The sequence below is a fragment of the Podarcis raffonei genome, chromosome 11 (assembly GCF_027172205.1).
Source record: "Podarcis raffonei isolate rPodRaf1 chromosome 11, rPodRaf1.pri, whole genome shotgun sequence".
Classification (NCBI taxonomy): Eukaryota; Metazoa; Chordata; class Lepidosauria; order Squamata; family Lacertidae; genus Podarcis; species Podarcis raffonei.
The window spans coordinates 6,857,609-6,875,469 of record NC_070612.1 but is presented as its reverse complement, the minus strand read 5'-3'; the positions used below and the strand labels follow the sequence as shown (position 1 = coordinate 6,875,469).

The 17,861-nt window shown below is 42.9% G+C and overlaps 1 protein-coding gene across 2 annotated transcripts in view; it reads right to left on the bottom strand.

Annotated features, from left to right (window-relative positions):
- Positions 1-17,861, bottom strand: part of PIK3C3 (phosphatidylinositol 3-kinase catalytic subunit type 3) — a 110,633-nt gene that overhangs the window by 49,238 nt on the left and 43,534 nt on the right. For both annotated transcript variants that reach the window (XM_053408070.1, XM_053408071.1), the window contains 5 exons: positions 15,002-15,130; positions 13,328-13,397; positions 12,940-13,004; positions 10,088-10,172; positions 8,036-8,110 (listed from right to left, as the gene is read on the bottom strand). In XM_053408070.1, the coding sequence (XP_053264045.1) occupies positions 8,036-8,110; positions 10,088-10,172; positions 12,940-13,004; positions 13,328-13,397; positions 15,002-15,130 (424 nt within the window). The remainder of the gene's footprint in view (positions 1-8,035; positions 8,111-10,087; positions 10,173-12,939; positions 13,005-13,327; positions 13,398-15,001; positions 15,131-17,861) is intronic.

Genomic DNA, 17,861 nt, shown 5'->3' with positions numbered 1-17,861 from the left:
TATATGCCAGTGCTGTAAAAAAAACCAGAGGCTTTACAGAGCCACTGCGCTCCCTGACTTTCTGTTTACTGCTACAGGCCAACACAACTGCTCCTCAGTAATCAGTAAAAAAAGAGAATTTTCTTCAGATTTATCATGTTCATGCACTGCCCCCTGCTGTACTCTTTGGGGCTTCCCAGTGCAAAAAGCAAAACATGAAACAGGATGGGATGTATATGGATGTGTGTGTAGTAATTTGCTATGCAGTGATCATCATAGGAACATGGAGAACTGCTTTGTATCAGTCCAGTCCAGTGTTTCTCAAAGTTGGGCCTCCAGCGGTTGTTGGACTACAACTCCCATCATCCCAGACCCATGCTCCTGCTAGCTAGGGATGATGGGAGTTGTAGTCCAACAACAGTTGGAGACCCTAGTCTAAGAAACACTGATCTAGTACCATGTACTGTGGCAGGGAGTAGCTCGCAGCTTTCACCTATGGTTCCTAGAAGCTGTCGCTATGCTTCGACTGGCCAGTTAAACCAGGTGAGGGTAGCCAATGGGACTTAAATCCTTGGTGAGTTATGGACTTCCCCTGCATGCAAAGACACAGACTCTGGGAGATTGAATGGACCAATAGTGGGTCCAATGGTCAAGAACCTGGGTCTGCCTTGCATGCAGAGCAGATTCTCTACCACTGAGCTATGACTCTTCTCCATATGCCAGGGGCTGAACCAGAAATCAACTGTGCATGTCTTCTGCCCCTGAGCTAAGGCAGAGTCCCACAGAAGTTATTTATGTGCTTAGGGCCCTTGTATTTACGGGACCGCCTCTCCTGGTGTGCCCCGCAGAGGACCTTAAGGTCCATGAATAACCATAGTTTAGAGGTCCCAGGCCCTAAGGAAGTCAGATTATCCTCCACCAGGGCCAGGGTCTTCTCAGTGATGGCTCCGACCTGGTGGAATGCTCTGTCCCACGAGACCAGGGCCCTGCAGGATTTAACTTTCTTCTGCAGTACCTGTAAGGCAGAGCTATTCTGCCTGGCTTTCAATTTGAACTTATACTGATCTTTTATTCTCCTTCCTTCCCTCCCCTTTTTATGAAGATTACCTACTCTGGGATCCCACAGCTAATTCTCCCCTGGCCTCCTCGCTGGCCCAAATAGGACTAATTTACCCAGCTAGCCCTGGTGATCAACTAATGTTTATTGGATGGATTTCCCCCCTAAACTGATTTTTGAATTCCGAATTTATTGTTATTCACGTTTTATACTGTATTTTGTGCTGTTTTTTGTTGCATCAATTAAGTGTTTTAAATTTGTTGTTAGCCGCTTTGAGCCCAGTTTTCTGAACTGGGAAGGGCGGGGTATAAATAAAAAATTATTATTATTATTATTATCATCATCATCATCATCATCATCATCATCATCATCATCATCATCATCATTATTATTTCTCCTGCAGGTTGGGAGGGGAGCTGGCCATCACTAATTTGAAAGTCAGGTGAAATGCCCAATGTTCTCCTGTACCACAGGGATGTAAGTTCAGTCACACACACACACACACACACACACACACACACACACCAGCTACTGTCTTTAAATTTAAAAGCAGAAGAGCAGCACAACCTCAGGCTTCGGAATTTTTTTGGGAGAAAGTTGCTGCCATTGAGAATGCTTATCTGTGCACCCTTGGGATGGGATCTGCTTTGGCACACAAATAGCGTACTGGCCAAAATGGCTACGCTCTGCCTCCATGATGCGTGGAGGCAGAAATTGATGCAATTCTGGGCTGCATCAATAGGAGTATAGCATCTAGATCAAGGGAAGTAATAGTGCCACTGTATTCTGCTCTGGTCAGACCTCACCTGTAGTACTGTGTCCAGTTCTGGGCACCACAGTTCAAGAAGGACACTGACAAACTGGAACGTGTCCAGAGGAGGGCAACCAAAATGGTCAAAGGCCTGGAAACGATGCCTTATGAGGAACGGCTAAGGGAGCTGGGCATGTTTAGCCTGGAGAAGAGGAGGTGAAGGGGTGATATGATAGCCATGTTCAAATATATAAAAGGATGTCACATAGAGGAGGGAGAAAGGTTGTTTTCTGCTGCTCCAGAGAAGCGGACACGGAGCAATGGATCCAAACTACAAGAAAGAAGATTCCACCTAAACATTAGGAAGAACTTCCTGACAGTAAGAGCTGTTTGACAGTGGAATTTGCTGCCAAGGAGTGTGGTGGAGTCTCCTTCTTTGGAGGTCTTTAAGCAGAGGCTTGACAACCATATGTCAGGAGTGCTCTGATGGTGTTTCCTGCTTGGCAGGGGGTTGGACTCGATGGCCCTTGTGGTCTCTTCCAACTCTATGATTCTATGATTCTATGAAATGATTCCAAATGCCAGCTGCTGGAGACCACAGGAGAGGAGGCTGTTCTTGTGCTAAGGTCCTACGCTTGAAGGTTTTCCTTAAAAACTGGGTACATCACGCTGCCCAACTGATGGGCAAATATGACCTCTCAGCGACCGAGATCAAAGAACTTCCCTTATATTCCCAGAAAAATATCTTTAAATGAACCATAAGGGCAGTGGCAACTAAAAATGATCTAAACTCTGTGTACATGGGCCCCATTATATTTTAAACTTAGAGAGGCTTACGAACACACAACGTATTTTAATGAATTGACTTTTGTACATCAAAAAGCTTTTACAGAGTTACGATTAAATACAATAAACTCTGCCTATAGAGATGGGAGACACAGAGGCATATCAACAAACGAACGTGTTTGCATTAGGGGATGTCCTGAAGTAGAGGACCTTATGCATTACATCTTGCGCTGCCCCTTATATAATGAAGCAAGAGAAAGATTTTTAGCACCTATAATGACAAGGTCCCCTGGCCAGAACCCCTCTGACATGATTTTATATCTCCTCGCAGACACAGATAAGTATGTGACCTGGCGTGTAGCACTCTTTGCAAGTGCCGCTAGGAAAATTAGAGCAAATTATATAGCCAAGGTAGCCACCAACTGTAAAGGAGATGAATTTATCTCACCCTATCTACATCAAGCTATATTCTATCTTTATCACCAAACTCTGAATATAATTGCACATTGTATTAATTTACATTATTTTTTAATATATTAGTGGCCATGTGATATATTAGTGGCCATGTGTAATTTTAGCTTATAAATTTTATTGTTTAATGTCTTAACTTGTATATTAAGGTACTTTTATAGCTCTGTTTAGAGTAGGTAATGTCTTGATAATATAATTTTTTTAAGTTTTTTGTATCAATCCAGTATATTTTCTTTTAATTGTTGAATGATTCTGTGTACATTACGGCAACCTTTGGCTATGTGCAATAAAACTGACTGACTGGCTGACTGACTGAATAGATGAGCCATTGGTTTGACCCAGAAGTTTCTTCTTATGCAGTAGTTTGGGCCACAACTGTAGCAGCGGACTTTTAAATGTTGTGATTCTGAAGGAAGCGCTCCATTTCTAGGACAGAGAATTCAGCTGCATTAAGGTCTGATTAATACCATAATTGAAGATCCGGCGGAAAGGAAAGAATCTCTTTGTTGAGTACGAATGTGATTATGGCCAATATCAATCTAATTAACTAGTACTAATAAATGTTTTTAAATACACACTGTATTTGGAATGCAGTTGAGTGTATAATAGCTACTAAATCTGTCGAAGGCCTTTACAAAATAATAATAAAAAACCCACCACAAAGGCATATAATTAACAGATCTTGAAATTGCTTTTGTGATAGCTTGTATATATAAAAGGGTCCGCCAAATACCAATTAGCTACATTATTTTATAAGGAACAAATTAGGAGTTTTGGAAATGATACCAGCTTTACTTCGTTTATTTTCTGAGGTTTGGTTTTTTTACTTCTTCTTTTTCATCTTAGCAGTTTAAGTGGGCTTGCCAGTGTCCTTGTAAGCATTTGACAATGGTTATGACCAGCTTTTCCACTTTCTATGTACGTGAATTGATATTACACAAACAGCAAGATCCCACCTGTACTATGTTGTTGTTTAGTCGTTTAGTCGTGTCCGACTCTTCATGACCTCATGGACCAGAACACGCCAGGCACTCGTCTTCCACTGCCATTCATGCTGGTAGCTTCGAGAACACTGTCCCACCATCTCATCCTCTGTCGTCCCCTTCTCCTTGTGCCCTCCATCTTTCCCAACATCAGGGTCTTTTCCAGGAAGTCTTCTCTTCTCATGAGGTGGCCAAAGTACTGGAGCCTCAGCTTCAAGATCTGTCCTTCCAGTGAGCACTCAGGGCTGATTTCCTTCAGAATGGAGAGGTTTGATCTTCTTGCAGTCCATGGGCCTCTCAAGAGTCTCCTCCGGCACCATAATTCAAAAGCATCAATTCTTCGGCGATCAGCCTTCTTTATGGTCCAGCACTCACTTCCATACATCACTACTGGGAAAACCATAGCTTTTACTATATGGACCTTTGTTGGCAAGGTGATGTCTCTACTTTTTAAGATGCTGTCTACACAGCATAGTATGGTACAGATACCTGTACTATACAGTACATTTAATGCAGTATTTTGCCACTTTAAAAGTCCTGAGGTTTAACAATCAAACCCTCTTCCCAGGGGTTGCGGTAGGGCAACAGGGGCTTCCTAGCAACTCTCAGCACCCTTAAACTACAGTTCCCAGGATTCTTTGAGGGAAACCATATTTGTGTAAAGTGGTTTGATACTGCTCTTGATATGAGGTGCAGGTGGGGCCTTATTGTAGCATATCTTCGGCTCTTAAGAGTTCTGTTTTTAAGGGAACAGGAGTCTTACAGACGAGATCTCAAGAGTGGGAAGGGAACTATACTTCCCCCCTTTTCTGAAATCTTCCTTCTTCTGTGCTGTAACAGTGTCAAAGGGCTTTGCTTTTTCATGAAGCACCAGGAGATGTTGTTGAATGCTTTTTCTGCATCAATTAACATTAATGCTACCTGTTTGTCGCTTTTAAATTCTAAATATTCCAATATATCGACAGTATTTCTTTGCATGGCCAGTTCTGAACCTGAGAGGTTTTATACAGTGAACTTAAGAATATATGAAGGGTCTGCTGGATCAGGCCCATCTAGTCCACTATCCTGGCTTTACCACGGCCAACAGGGAAACCTGCAAGCAGGATCTGAGCACAAGGGAACTTGTGGATTCCAGCAACTGGTATTCTGAAGCATTGCTGTGATCGTGGCTAGTAGCCAACCATAGCTGCCTCCTCCTCCATTAATCAGGTCCAAACCTTTTATAAAGCCATCACTGCCTCCTGAGGAAGTGAGTTCCATAGTTTAAACTACACACTGTGTGAAGAAGTACCTTCTACCATCTGCCCTGAATCGCCCAACATTCAGCTTCACTGGACGTTCATGTGTTCCGGAGTTAAGAGGTAAAGATAAAGGGACCCCTGACCATTAGGTCCAGTTGTGACCGACTCTGGGGTTGCAGCGCTCATCTCACTTTTAGGCCGAGAGAGCCGGCGTACAGCTTCCAGGTCATGTGGCCAGCATGACTAAGCCGCCTCTGGCGAACCAGAGCAGCGCAAGCGTTTACCTTCCCGCTGGAGTGGTACCTATTTATCTACTTGCACTTTGACGTGCTTTCAAACTGCTAGGTTGGCAGGAACAGGGACCGAGCAACGGGAGCTCACCCCGTTGCGGGGATCCGAACCGCTGACCTGATCAGCAAGTCCTAGGCTCTGTGGTTTAACCCACAGCGCCACCCGTGTCCCTGGAGTTAAGAGAATGGGATACAAAACCTTTCTCTACACGGTGCATAATTTTAGGGTGTGTGTTGGTGTTGGGTAACAGAGGTGACAAGAGCATGAGGAACAGAAGACTGCTTGTTTCTGCTTTCATGGTATGCTTCAACCCTTAAAACTCAGCTCCAGCATATGGCAAGGTGTGAGGGGACCAGCAAGGTAAATTCTGCATTTCCTTTCTCTGGTTACTTCCTCCCACCCTGCCTCTCTCTGCCTCTGCCTCTGCCTCTCTGGCTCTCGCATTTTTATTAAAATCATTTTCATAGTTCACAAAGGCACATATACACCTCTGTTTTCAATTCATAGAGTCCTTTCTACAGGTCAGTGACATTCAGTGTGAGACACTGCGAGGTTGGGAGGGAGAGTGGAAGAGAAGGAAGGTGGGGTTGTGATTTCTCCATTCTTTTGCTTAGTGAACATGCAGAGTTTTTGTGTCAGTGTGTTGCGGATAAGTTCTTTACTGAGATGTTCGTTTCCACTGGCGGTGCAAGAGGTTGGAGAGGGAGCCATGCCAGAGTGAAGACACCCTCCTTTGTTTGTCTCCGTGTTAGTTTCAAATTTGTCGGTTAGCTTTTTTAGTAGGGCTGTTTCTCATACAGTTTGGTACCAGTGGTCTGTGTTTATTCTTGACAGGTCTTTCCAGTGTCTAGTTATGACACTCCTCGCTGCTGATAGCAGGTGGCTTCATATTGTGAATGTGCATTGTTGTGCACCCCACTTACCGTATTTTTCACTCCATAGGGCGCACCGGTCCATAAGGAGCACCTAGTTTTTAGGGGGGGAAATCAATAAAAAAAATCTTATCCCCCCCCCAGCCCCAAAGAGCAGCGGACAGGCTTCTGGGGCTGTCAGAGGAAGCCCAGGTTTGCTGTCTTGGCTTTGTTTTTAGCCGCGGGGCTGGGGCAGGGGAAGCCCGAGCTTCCCCCGACCCCAGCCTCCAGAACAGGTCCGGGAGTGGCGGCAAAGTTGTGCATAGCCTTCCCTCCGCTCCTGGAGCTTGCGGGGCTGGGGGAGCCCAAGCTTCCCCTGACCCCAGCCCCCAGAACAGGCCAGGGAGTGGAGGCAAGGTTGCGTGCAGCCTTGTCTCTGCTCCCAGAGCTTGCAGGACTGGCGGGGGAAGCCCGGGTCGTCGTCCCCAGCCCCAGGGACCACACATTCGCTCCATAAGACGCACAGACATTTCCACTTAGTTTTTAAGAGGAAAAAAGTATGTCTTATGGAGCGAAAAATACAGTACCTTTTTAAAAAAAGTAGATCTGGGGGGTGAAATCCCCAAAAAGGATGTTACTTTTTTCTGTATGCCACAACAGCTGTGAAAATATTACTAGCGAAGAATTGGAAGAAACAAGATTTACCAACTATCAAAGAATGGTAGATGAAGATGATGGACTATAAGGAACTTGCCAAACTAACTGGGAGACCAGAGAGAAGAAATGGAGGAAGAAGATTGGAAGAAGTTTGAAGAATATTTGAAAAAAATATGCTAATATTTAAATCTTAGAATAGTTTTGGATGTGGATATAGGCTGTAGGGTTAGAAGTAGGAGATAGTGTATTTTAAAACAGTATTATTTGTAAGTGATAAAATGTGAAGATTCTTATGGTAAAAGTAAGTGCGATAAAAAAAATTGTTAAAAATTATTATATATGTAAACTGCTAAAGATGAGGTAAAATGAAAATCAGATGGGGGGGCTTGGGGTAGCTCTCCTAACAATGTTTAGATAAAACAAGGATAAGACAAGAACTTGTTTGTATTGTTTGTGTTGTTTAGTTGTGCTATAAAATTAATATTTATTTATTTTTTTTGAAACAAAAAAGCAGATCTGACTCCTTCAACATTTCACAAGTCAAGAATGTTTCAAAAGCATTCTAGTTACGGAAAAGCACTATGGAAATAGTTCTCAAATTTCCTTTTTCCCTGAGCCAAATATGCAACAGGTAAAATATAATTCAGTTTTATAGATGATTAGATTGTTAAGCCTACAGGCCCAGTTAATTTGATCTGTACACCACTCTTAGCTGTTCTTGTCATGGCAGATGTAATGGCACTGAAAATTATTGCAATTATGCTGGGGAAGGAACTTATGGAGTCTTGCACCACCTTCCTTTAAGCGGAAAGCAGAAAATGATTTTGCACCAAGATACAAGTCTCACAAAAGCAATAATAATAATAAGAACAACAACAACAGTAATAACAGCAATAACAAATAACAATAACAAAGAACAACAACAAATGACAATAACAATAATAATTAGTATTAGAAGAAGTAGTTACCTGTTTTGGTTAGCAACAGATTGTCCAAATGCCTGTCTCCAACGCCAAGGATGTATGTAATTACACAATATCCAGCTGGAAATTTAAAAAAGCAAATAATTGTCAACTGGCACAATTTCTCTCTCTCTCTCTCTCAGAAATCACAAACCTACACTGAGACAGGATCACTGGGAATATTATGGAGCGAGACTCTGAAAGCTGACCAAGATTTCTGGCACAGGAGGGACCAGAGGCTCCAGGAATAGCTGTGTATACATGAGGTTACCCAACAAATTAGGCACATATGGCCCTGTAGGTTTAGGGATAGACCAAAGGAAGGGTCTTCTCTGCAGTTATGTCACAGAATTCGCTTCCGGAAGATGCAGTGATGGCTACCACAGTGGGTTGTTTTCAAAGGGTTTTTTAAAACAAACTTCTGGGGAGGATAAGAATATCAAAGGTTTCTAGCCATGATGGAGACTGACTACCTTTAGTATCATAGGCAATATGCCTCTGGATAACATTTGCTGGGGAGGAAAATGTGGAGAGGGCTGTCGCATTCAAGTCGTGCTTCTGGCCTTCCCATAGGTATCGGTTTGGCCACTGAAGGACTTATTCATTTATTTGTTTATCTATTTATAATATTTGTTTTTTGTTTTTTTTATAAATTTTTTATTGATTTTCCAACATAAATTAAGACACATTACAACTCACAATACATAGACAAACAAACATATAAACACGTATAATTTCATAACCTCTTTTTCTTAAGCCCAATTTCAACGACTTCCCCAGATCAGATGCTGATCTCGGGGTTCGGGTAGGTTCGTATGGAGAGACGGATTGTTCTTTGCCCTTGCTAATAAATAACACCACTGATCTTTAGTTAGTTCTCTGACTTTGCTAGGAATACAGGAAGCTGCCTTGTACCCAATTTGTTTGTTTGTTTTTGCTTTTTAAAATGCATTATTGAAATTAGAAAAAAGTAACATATGACAAAATTATCCATACAAAAAAGAAAAGTGTTTGTTACATTGCATCATGCTCTTCTTAAGATTCCAGTGACTTCCCGTCCAACTCCTCATGCTTCTAAACATTGTTCTGCCTATTGCACTATTTATTTGAGCTTTATTTTGTTAGATTTCATAAATATTATGTTTTCTAATACTCATCCAATATATCATAGAAGTTATTCAAGAGCTGCCACAGACTTCATGTTATTACAATAATCCTTGAGATACTTTTTAAACATGCCGCAATTCCTAATAAAAGCTTGTTCAGTGCAGTCTCTCAGTTTTTCTGTTAATTTTGCCAACTCAGCATATTCCAACAATTTATTCTGCCAATCCAGCTTTGTCGGTAATTTCTCACCCTTCCAGTTCGAAGCTATCAATATTCTTGCAGCCACCATGGCATACAAGAATATTTCCCTCGCATTTTTTGCATCGCTGTCAACGTTTCCCTTTTTTTAAGGGAAATCCCCTTATTCCAAATAGGATTCCTCGCAAGAAAAGGGAAAAGTTGACAGTTATGATTTTTTGGTATGTCAGGGCCTAGAATGTACACCCACACCCACACCCTAAAAATTCTTTTAAGTTCATTTTAGATTACATCCCAAAACACCTTAATTTTCTTGCATGTCCACCACATGTGTAACACTGAGCCTTCCCCTTCTGCATATCTCCAACATTTACTTGGAATGTTCTTATACATTTTAGATAATGTTAGTGGTGTCAAATACCAATGGTATTGCATCTTCGTAACATTTTCCCTCAGAGTGTAACCTGCGGCGAACTTCATGTTGACTTTCCGTAAATTTTCCCAGTCCTCCATTGGGATGTTACAACCAAAATCCTGAGCCCATTTGACCATAACAGATTTTACCTTGCGCCAAGTTTGAACGTGCTCCATCTAACTCAGTGTTCCCTACACTGACTAACAGCAGCTCTCCAGAGTTACAGGCAGGAGTCTCTCCCAGCCCAGGGATTGCTTGCAAGGCAGACACTCAGCCACTGATCCGCAGCCGTTGCCCTGCTTTAATGTAATCTGTGCCCTCCTAATGCCATCACTTACCACAGCTTTTGACGTAAGTGTCCATAACCTCTGCGCTTATTCCGTGGGGTCCCGTTTCGCTTGGTGCGTGTTTTCGGAAGAAGTTCTGAAAAAGAACATTGCTCTAATGTTTATTTCTTCTCCCACGTAAAGCTCTGAAAGAGTCTCTGGGGGCTGGCTGAGCTCGTAAGCAGTTGGTGGCCTTGGATAAAATCCATTACTGCGTGTTACTGGTGAACACAGCCCCCCTCTCCTCAGCCCCAAGTATCAATCTTGATATTTAAAAGGCGTCCAAGGCTCAGTGCAGAAATAGCCTATATTTCTTTTAAAAACAGCAGATAACATTAAGCAAAGAACAATCAAGCAAATTACATTTTTTCCTCCCTTAGTGCTAACATTGCAGTGCTCAGTTGATATCTGATGGAATTTTCTTAACCTCCGCAATGGAAAGATTTAAAATCACTTTGCATTACACACACACACTCTCTCTCTCTCTCTCTCTCACACACACACACACACACACTCAAGGGCCTCTCGTTCTTTAAAATAATCCCATCCTGTTGAATTTCAAATGCAGAGTTATTGCATAATTACGGAGAGTGCTAAATGCTTCAAAAGTAGATATATTCCTTTTGTGCCTGGGTAGCAAAATTTAAATAGCATTAGCAATTCAAAGCAATTGTGAATGAAGATAGAGGAAACGAATTGCAAAGTGGGCATTAATGTACTTTGTTTAGGGGGAGGGAGGGGGCTACAATTAGAATCCCAAGAGCGAATTGGCCTAGAAATATGAACAAGGCCCCCTGGAGAAGAAAATTCAGCTTTAAAAAGTAGGAGGTCAGAGGAGCAAAATCCCCTTTGCCCCAACGCTAACATGTTGCTGGTGTTCAGCATATTAGCCATCACAACAAACAGATTTTTAAAACACGCAACTTTAAGAAAGGTTTTGACAAAGTCCCACACTGACAGCTCCTGAGTAAGCTTAGCATCCCTGTTCCAGGTGGATGTGGTTATCAATGGCTATTAGCCATGATAGTTAAAGCGATGACAAACCTAGACAGCATCTTAAAAAGCAGAGACATCACCTTGCCAACAAAGGTCCGTATAGTTAAAGCTATGGTTTTCCCAGTGGTGATGTATGGAAGTGAGAGCTAGACCATAAAGAAGGCTGGTCGCTGAAGAATTGATGCTTTTGAATTATGGTGCCGGAGGAGACTCTTGAGAGTCCCATGGACTGCAAGAAGATCAAACCTATCCATTCTGAAGGAAATCAGCCCTGAGTGCTCACTGGAAAGACAGATCCTGAAGCTGAGGCTCCAATACTTTGGCCACCTCATGAGAAAAGAAGACTTCCTGGAAAAGACCCTGATGCTGGGAAAGATGGAGGGCACAAGGAGAAGGGGATGACAGAGGACGAGATGATTGGACAGTGTTCTCGAAGCTACCAGCATGAGTCTGACCAAACTGCGGGAGGCAGTGGAAGACAGGAGTGCCTGGTATGCTCTGGTTCATGGGGTCACAAAGAGTCAGACACGACTAAATGAGTAAACAAAAACAACAAAGTTATGGTCTGCTTCCATAGTCAGAGGCAGCACTGCTTCTGAACCCCAGTTGCTGGAAAATACAGGAAGAGAGAGTGCTCTTGTGCTTGAATCCTGCTTGCAGCTGTCCGACAAGCATCTGGTTGGCCGCTGTGAGAATAGGATGCTGGATACTCCGTGGGCCATTGGCATGATCCAACAGGATCTTCTTCTGTTCTTGCCGATGTGGTCCAAAGGAAAAGAGAGCAAGATGTTTGGCACCAGCTTGGCTGCAGGAGTTTCTGGAAGGAGGCGCCTAAAGTGGTCTCTAATCATCTTTTAAGAACTCCACTCAATATATTTGTAGGGTTTACTCCTTAGCCTTTTCTCCTCCTGAAAACATGACTGTTGTGCGTCACATGCCTGTTTACACTCCAGCACAGCTTGCTGGGAACTTCCGTTTCGTGTACAGCTATTGCTTATGCTGCTTGCTTGGACATGAAAGGGAGAAGAGGTTTAGGATCAGAGGTTTCCTTTCCAGGTTGATAAGCCCCACCTGCCCCCCTCCACAACTTTTTACTGTGCTAAACAGTGGCATAGACCTACCCACCTAGGGTGGCGACCTGAATCTCACCCTAAAAAGGAAACTGGCCTTAAGGAGTACACATGGAGAAACATTAAAGGGACCCCTGACCATTAGGTCCAGTTGTGGCAGACTGTGGGGTTGCAGCGCTCATCTTGCTTTATTGGCCAAGGGAGCTGGCGTACAGCTTCCGTGTCATGTGGCCAGCATGACTAAGCCACTTCTGGCGAACCAGAGCAGCGCACGGAAACACAGTTTACCTTCCCGCCAGAGCGGTACCTATTTATCTACTTGCACTTTGACGTGCTTTCGAGCTGCTAGGTTGGCAGGAGCTGGAACCGAACAACGGGAGCTCCCCCGTCACGGGGATTCGAACCACCAACCTTCTGATCGGCAAGTCCTAGGCTCTGTGGTTTAACCCACAGCGCCACCCGCGTCCCTATGGAGAAACATTACAACCAAGCAAAAGCATTTATTTGGGTCATTCCTTTTGCGATCAGTTGTGGGTGGTGGGCAGGAGAAGAAATATTAATCAATAAGGGTCACACACACACACAAATACTACTCAGTTTTTATTTCCTTCCTTGGAATTTCGGTATCCTAACAGGCTTATATGATGCAGAGTTCCTTTTACATACTGCTTTATCCTTGAATCTCCCACATGTGATGCAATCGCAAGGGAAGAAGGCCACTGCCAACTTCAAGTGGGCGAAGTGCAAGAACGAGCAGATGCTGAATCCAGTACAGGCAACCCAAGTCAAAACACAAACCTGTATACTTTCTTCGGTTGCAAGAACCTCAGCCACAGGGACTGACTGAATGAACTGCATGAAACCTGGAAAATAGCAGGGAGGGTGGTAGAGAGAAAGACACTCAGGGTCAGAAAATCTCAGGTGTAGGTGCTAAGAAGCCAATCTCAAATTCCTATGGGCTTTTAAAAGCAGTGGGGTGGAATTAACTAAGTCTTAATCAGGCCGGAGAACTGTTCTTTAGAGTTTGCATTTTATCAAATTTGTATCTTTGCTGTATCCCACTTTTAAGGGCACCAAAGCGGATGAAAGGTTCATACCCCCCCCCCAAATTAACATTTAGCACCGAGAGCTCTCTAAATGCTCACCGCTCCTGCTATGATGAGTGTGTTTTGGGAGGTAGGCTTACCATGTTTTGTACTAGTGGCCAAGACCTTGTAAGGGGTCAGCTTCAAATCCAGATTCTCCTTGCGTAAGAGCTACAAGAAAAACAGAAGAGACAAGCATAAGGCAGGGGGGAGAGAGAGAGCTAAGAAATTACTGCTGCATTGGAAGACAGAATACAGGTATCTTCTATCATATGTGGTGGCAGTGTAAGGTAATAAAAGCTTTCTGGGAGATGATAGATAATGAACTGAAAAAAAATATGTTAAAAATAACTTTTGTAAAACAAACAAACCAGAAGCCTTTTTATTAGGAATTGTAAGTACCGACATCCCAAAGGAGCAGAAAAGACTTTTTATGTATGCAACAACAGCTGAACGGATCTTACTAGCCCAGAGATGGAAAGAAGACAAAGTCCCTACCAGAGAAGAATGGCAAACTAAGCTGTTGGAACTACGCCAAAATGGCAAAACTGACCGGAAAGCTCAGGAACCAAGAAGACAAAAACTTCAAGAAAGAATAAATTATATAGTTATAATTTATATAATTTATTTATATAAATAAATTATAATTTATTGAGACCACTGTAAGCAGATGAAAACATTAGCATGATTTTAATCTCACTTGTAATGTAACAAACTCTATGGATAATATGGATAGATATAAAATATAGATTTGATATAAGATACAGTTGAAAACACTGACATTAGGACCCACGGAGGGGAGGTCTCAAGATTCAGAGAAATCTCTGTATATGAAAATGTATTTGGTTTTGTTATAAATCTATATTTGAAAGATCAAATCAAATGGCTTGCAGAATGGCTCAGGGGACAGGTAAGGAAAGAAACCAGCAGAACCAGAGTTCACAGAAATCTCCTGCCACCGCGGATGTCTTGAAAAAGGGTTTGGACAAATCTATGGAGGACCGTAAGCCATGATGGAAGTTTGCCTCCATATACCAGGTGCTGAGAATGGCAAGTGGGGAAAACGATATTGTGGTCCTATCCTGCTTGTGGTCTTCCCATCTCTCTGGCTGTTCTGAAAACAGGGTAGGGGAATAGCTAGGCCCTTGTTCTGTGCCAGCAAGGCTTCTAGGTATAAAAACACCTTCAACGTCACAGCTTCCCCATTCCTGATTTAAAGGCTCACCTGATCTGACCTTCATGTATGGATGTGCTCCCTTCAACCATCACATTTCTAACCTTTATCCGTGCGTGTGAATCATATAAAACCATAGAGTTCCTGAATTGCTGGAATCTTTTCTGTTCAACGTTGGGCTTCAACTCACAGCCCTGAGATTAAGAGTCCCATGCTTTTACCAACTCAGCTATCCTGCGTTTCCCTTTACATCCCTCCTAATATCGCCGTAAGACACTTAGATCACTTAAAAATAAATTTTATTAAGGTTTATAGAGCAAAATACAAAACTTTTCCTTTTTTTAAAAAACCAAACCAAGACTTCTATCTAGATACAATAAAAGCACAAAAGTGGGGGGCAGGGGGCAGAGAGAAATAAATAAAGGAAGGAAGGAAGGAAGAAAGAAAGGAAGGAAGAAAAGGAGAAGAAAAGAGAAAAATAGAAAAATAAGAGCACTCAGATCATTTTTTAGAAAGTTGTTTAAAGAATGAAATTCTGGCTGCCGTGTTTACAAAGACCTATTCACAATCTCCACACCCCCTTCTGCTTAGCCATTGTCACCTTGTCCATGAGCGAAATGATCTGAAGTATCAGTTGATCCTGACGCAAATCATCCCCGTGTTTAAATATAACAGGATACTTGTCCCCGTCTTCAGTCTTGAAAAACAACTGGGCTGGCATTAGGGCGCTCTGGTTAGAGAAATGGAAAAAGCGGCAAATTAAAAGTGTGACTGTAAAAGGACAGCATGGTTGGAGAGGGAAACAGATACGGAGCTGAGGTTTCTTCAGCCAATATCCCATCCTCTCTAGCTCAGAGGGAGAGCTTCTACTCTGCATGCAGGTCATAGGTTCAATCCCTGGCATCTCCAGGTAGCGCTGGGGATATTCCCCGTCCGAAACCCTGGAAAGTATATTGCAGTCAGTGCAGAAAATACAGAGCTCAATGGATTCTGTATAAAACAGGTTCCTCTATTCCTATGGCCAGAGGGGCAGTGATCATGGAAATGTCATTTGCATGAAATGAATTAAGAGTTTGGATTTGATATCCCGCTTTATCACTACCTGAAGGAGTCTGAAAGTGGCTAACATTCTCCTTTCCCTTCCTCCCCCACAACAAACACTCTGTGAGGTGAGTGAGGCTGAGAGACTTCAGGGAAGTGTGACTGGCCCAAGGTCACCCAGCAGCTGCATGTGGAGGAGCAGGGAAGCGAACCCGGTTCACCAGATTACAAGTCTACCACTCTTAACCACTACACCATACTGGATCCATACTGGGAAAGCTACACATTCTTCTCTCCCACTAGCCTCACAAATCTGTCCGTGGAGAACCAATAAATTGACTGCCAATGCCCTCCCCCATTTTTTATTATTATTAAGATTTCACAACAAGGTTTAGCATAATCAAACATGCCAATTACATTTTAACATTTTCAATTGAACGCCCCCCCCCCCCCGGCGACTTCCCCCAACTTCCCTCTCTGGTCTATAACATATTCAATAGAAAAATATAAATATATGGTTAAAATGTGAAGAATAGATCAATAAGGTACCATTTTAATTTTAGTACTGTATATGGACTACCAATGTTTTAAGACCATGTAAAATGACATTTGCCTGGCACCTGCTTAATATAATATACGCAGGTCGTTAAAAATTTGTTTTATTTTCTCTATGGAACAGCCTTACATTTACAGAGCAAAATATCCTCTTGGATTATACGCCCAGCACATAGAACCTTACAAAAGGACAATACAAGTGGACTCTCCATGCGCCGTTACCACAGCAAAAAGACTGATACTGATGAATTGGAAAAATAAAAATGAGGCTCCCTTCTACGATTGGATTGAAGACTTATATAAACTTGCAACATATGAACAACTTGCATATAAACGCAGACTTTGCCATGGACAAATTCAATGATATTTGGAATCCATTCTTACAAATACTGTAATAGGTTAAGATCAGGTGAAGTACAGTAACAACCTTGTGAAATATACAGTTTTGGGTTCCCCTCTCCCTTCATTTTTCCTTCTACATGGGTTCTGTTTCTCCTTTTCATTTTCTCTCTTCTATTTATGCCTCACCATGTTTAGCGCACATATAATTATGTACTTTTTGAACTTTCAACTTTTTATTTTGGAAAAAAAAAACTATTTAATTTTTCAGGTTTTAATCAACACATTGCGGCTGGCTTTTTTTTTCTGAGCTGCTTTGGAACTGCTGTTGTTACACTATGTATTGCTTTGTGCTGTGTTCTCTGGTATATTAATTAAATTTTAAAGAGAGGGAAAAGATACACATAAGCTAATGATAAAAAAGGATGGAGAGGATGCAGGACTTATGTACTGCATGATCAGGTGTGCAGGTCACAATCATACTAGCTTCAACCACTCCTCAGCCTAGTGAGAAACGTTCTAAATCCATTTTCACTTAAGTGGTGGAAGGCTGTACTGACTCAGCCCCAAACCAGACATCCACCTGAGATGCCCTGAAGATACTCCTGAACTACATCTCCCATCACTCCCAGGCAGAATGGCCAATAGTCCAAGGTGCTGGGAGTTATAGTTCAGCAATATTAGAAGGGCACCAGGTTAATAATAATAATAATAATAATAATAATAATAATTTATTATTTATACCCCGCCCATCTGGCTGAGTTTCCCCAGCCACTCTGGGCGGCTCCCAATCAGCGTTAAAAAGAGTACAGCGTTACATATTAAAAACTTCCCTGAACAGGGCTGCCTTAAGATGTCTTCTGAATGTCAGGTAATTATTTATCTCTTTGACATCTGATGGGAAGGTGTTCCACAGGGCGGGCGCCACTACCGAGAAGGCCCTCTGCCTGGTTCCCTGTAACTTGGCCTCTCGCAGTGAGGGAACCGCCAGAAGGCCCTCGGCGCTGGATCTCAGTGTCCGGGCTGAACGATGGGGGTGGAGACGCTCCTTCAGGTATACAGGACCGAGGCCGTTTAGGGCTTTAAAGGTCAGCACCAACACTATGAATTGTGCTTGGAAACGTACTGGGAGCCAATGCAGATCTCTCAGAACCGGTGTTATGTGGTCCCGGCGGCCACTCCCAGTCACCAGTCTAGCTGCCGCATTCTGGATTAATTGCAGTTTCCGGGTCACCTTCAAAGGTAGCCCCACGTAGAGCGCGTTGCAGTAGTCCAAGCGTGAGATAACTAGAGCATGCACCACTCTGGCAAGACAGTCTGTGGGCAGGTAGGGTCTTAGCCTGCGTACCAGGTGGAGCTGGTAGACAGCTGCCCTGGACACAGAGTTAACCTGCGCCTCCCTATCTCTGCCATAAAGCAAAGGATCCACCTCTGTTAAGACAATGACTGAGCATGCTTTGGCCTGAAGCCGTACAAGGCCACCTGCTTGATGAAACTAAGCAGATCTGGATCTGGTCAGTGTCTGT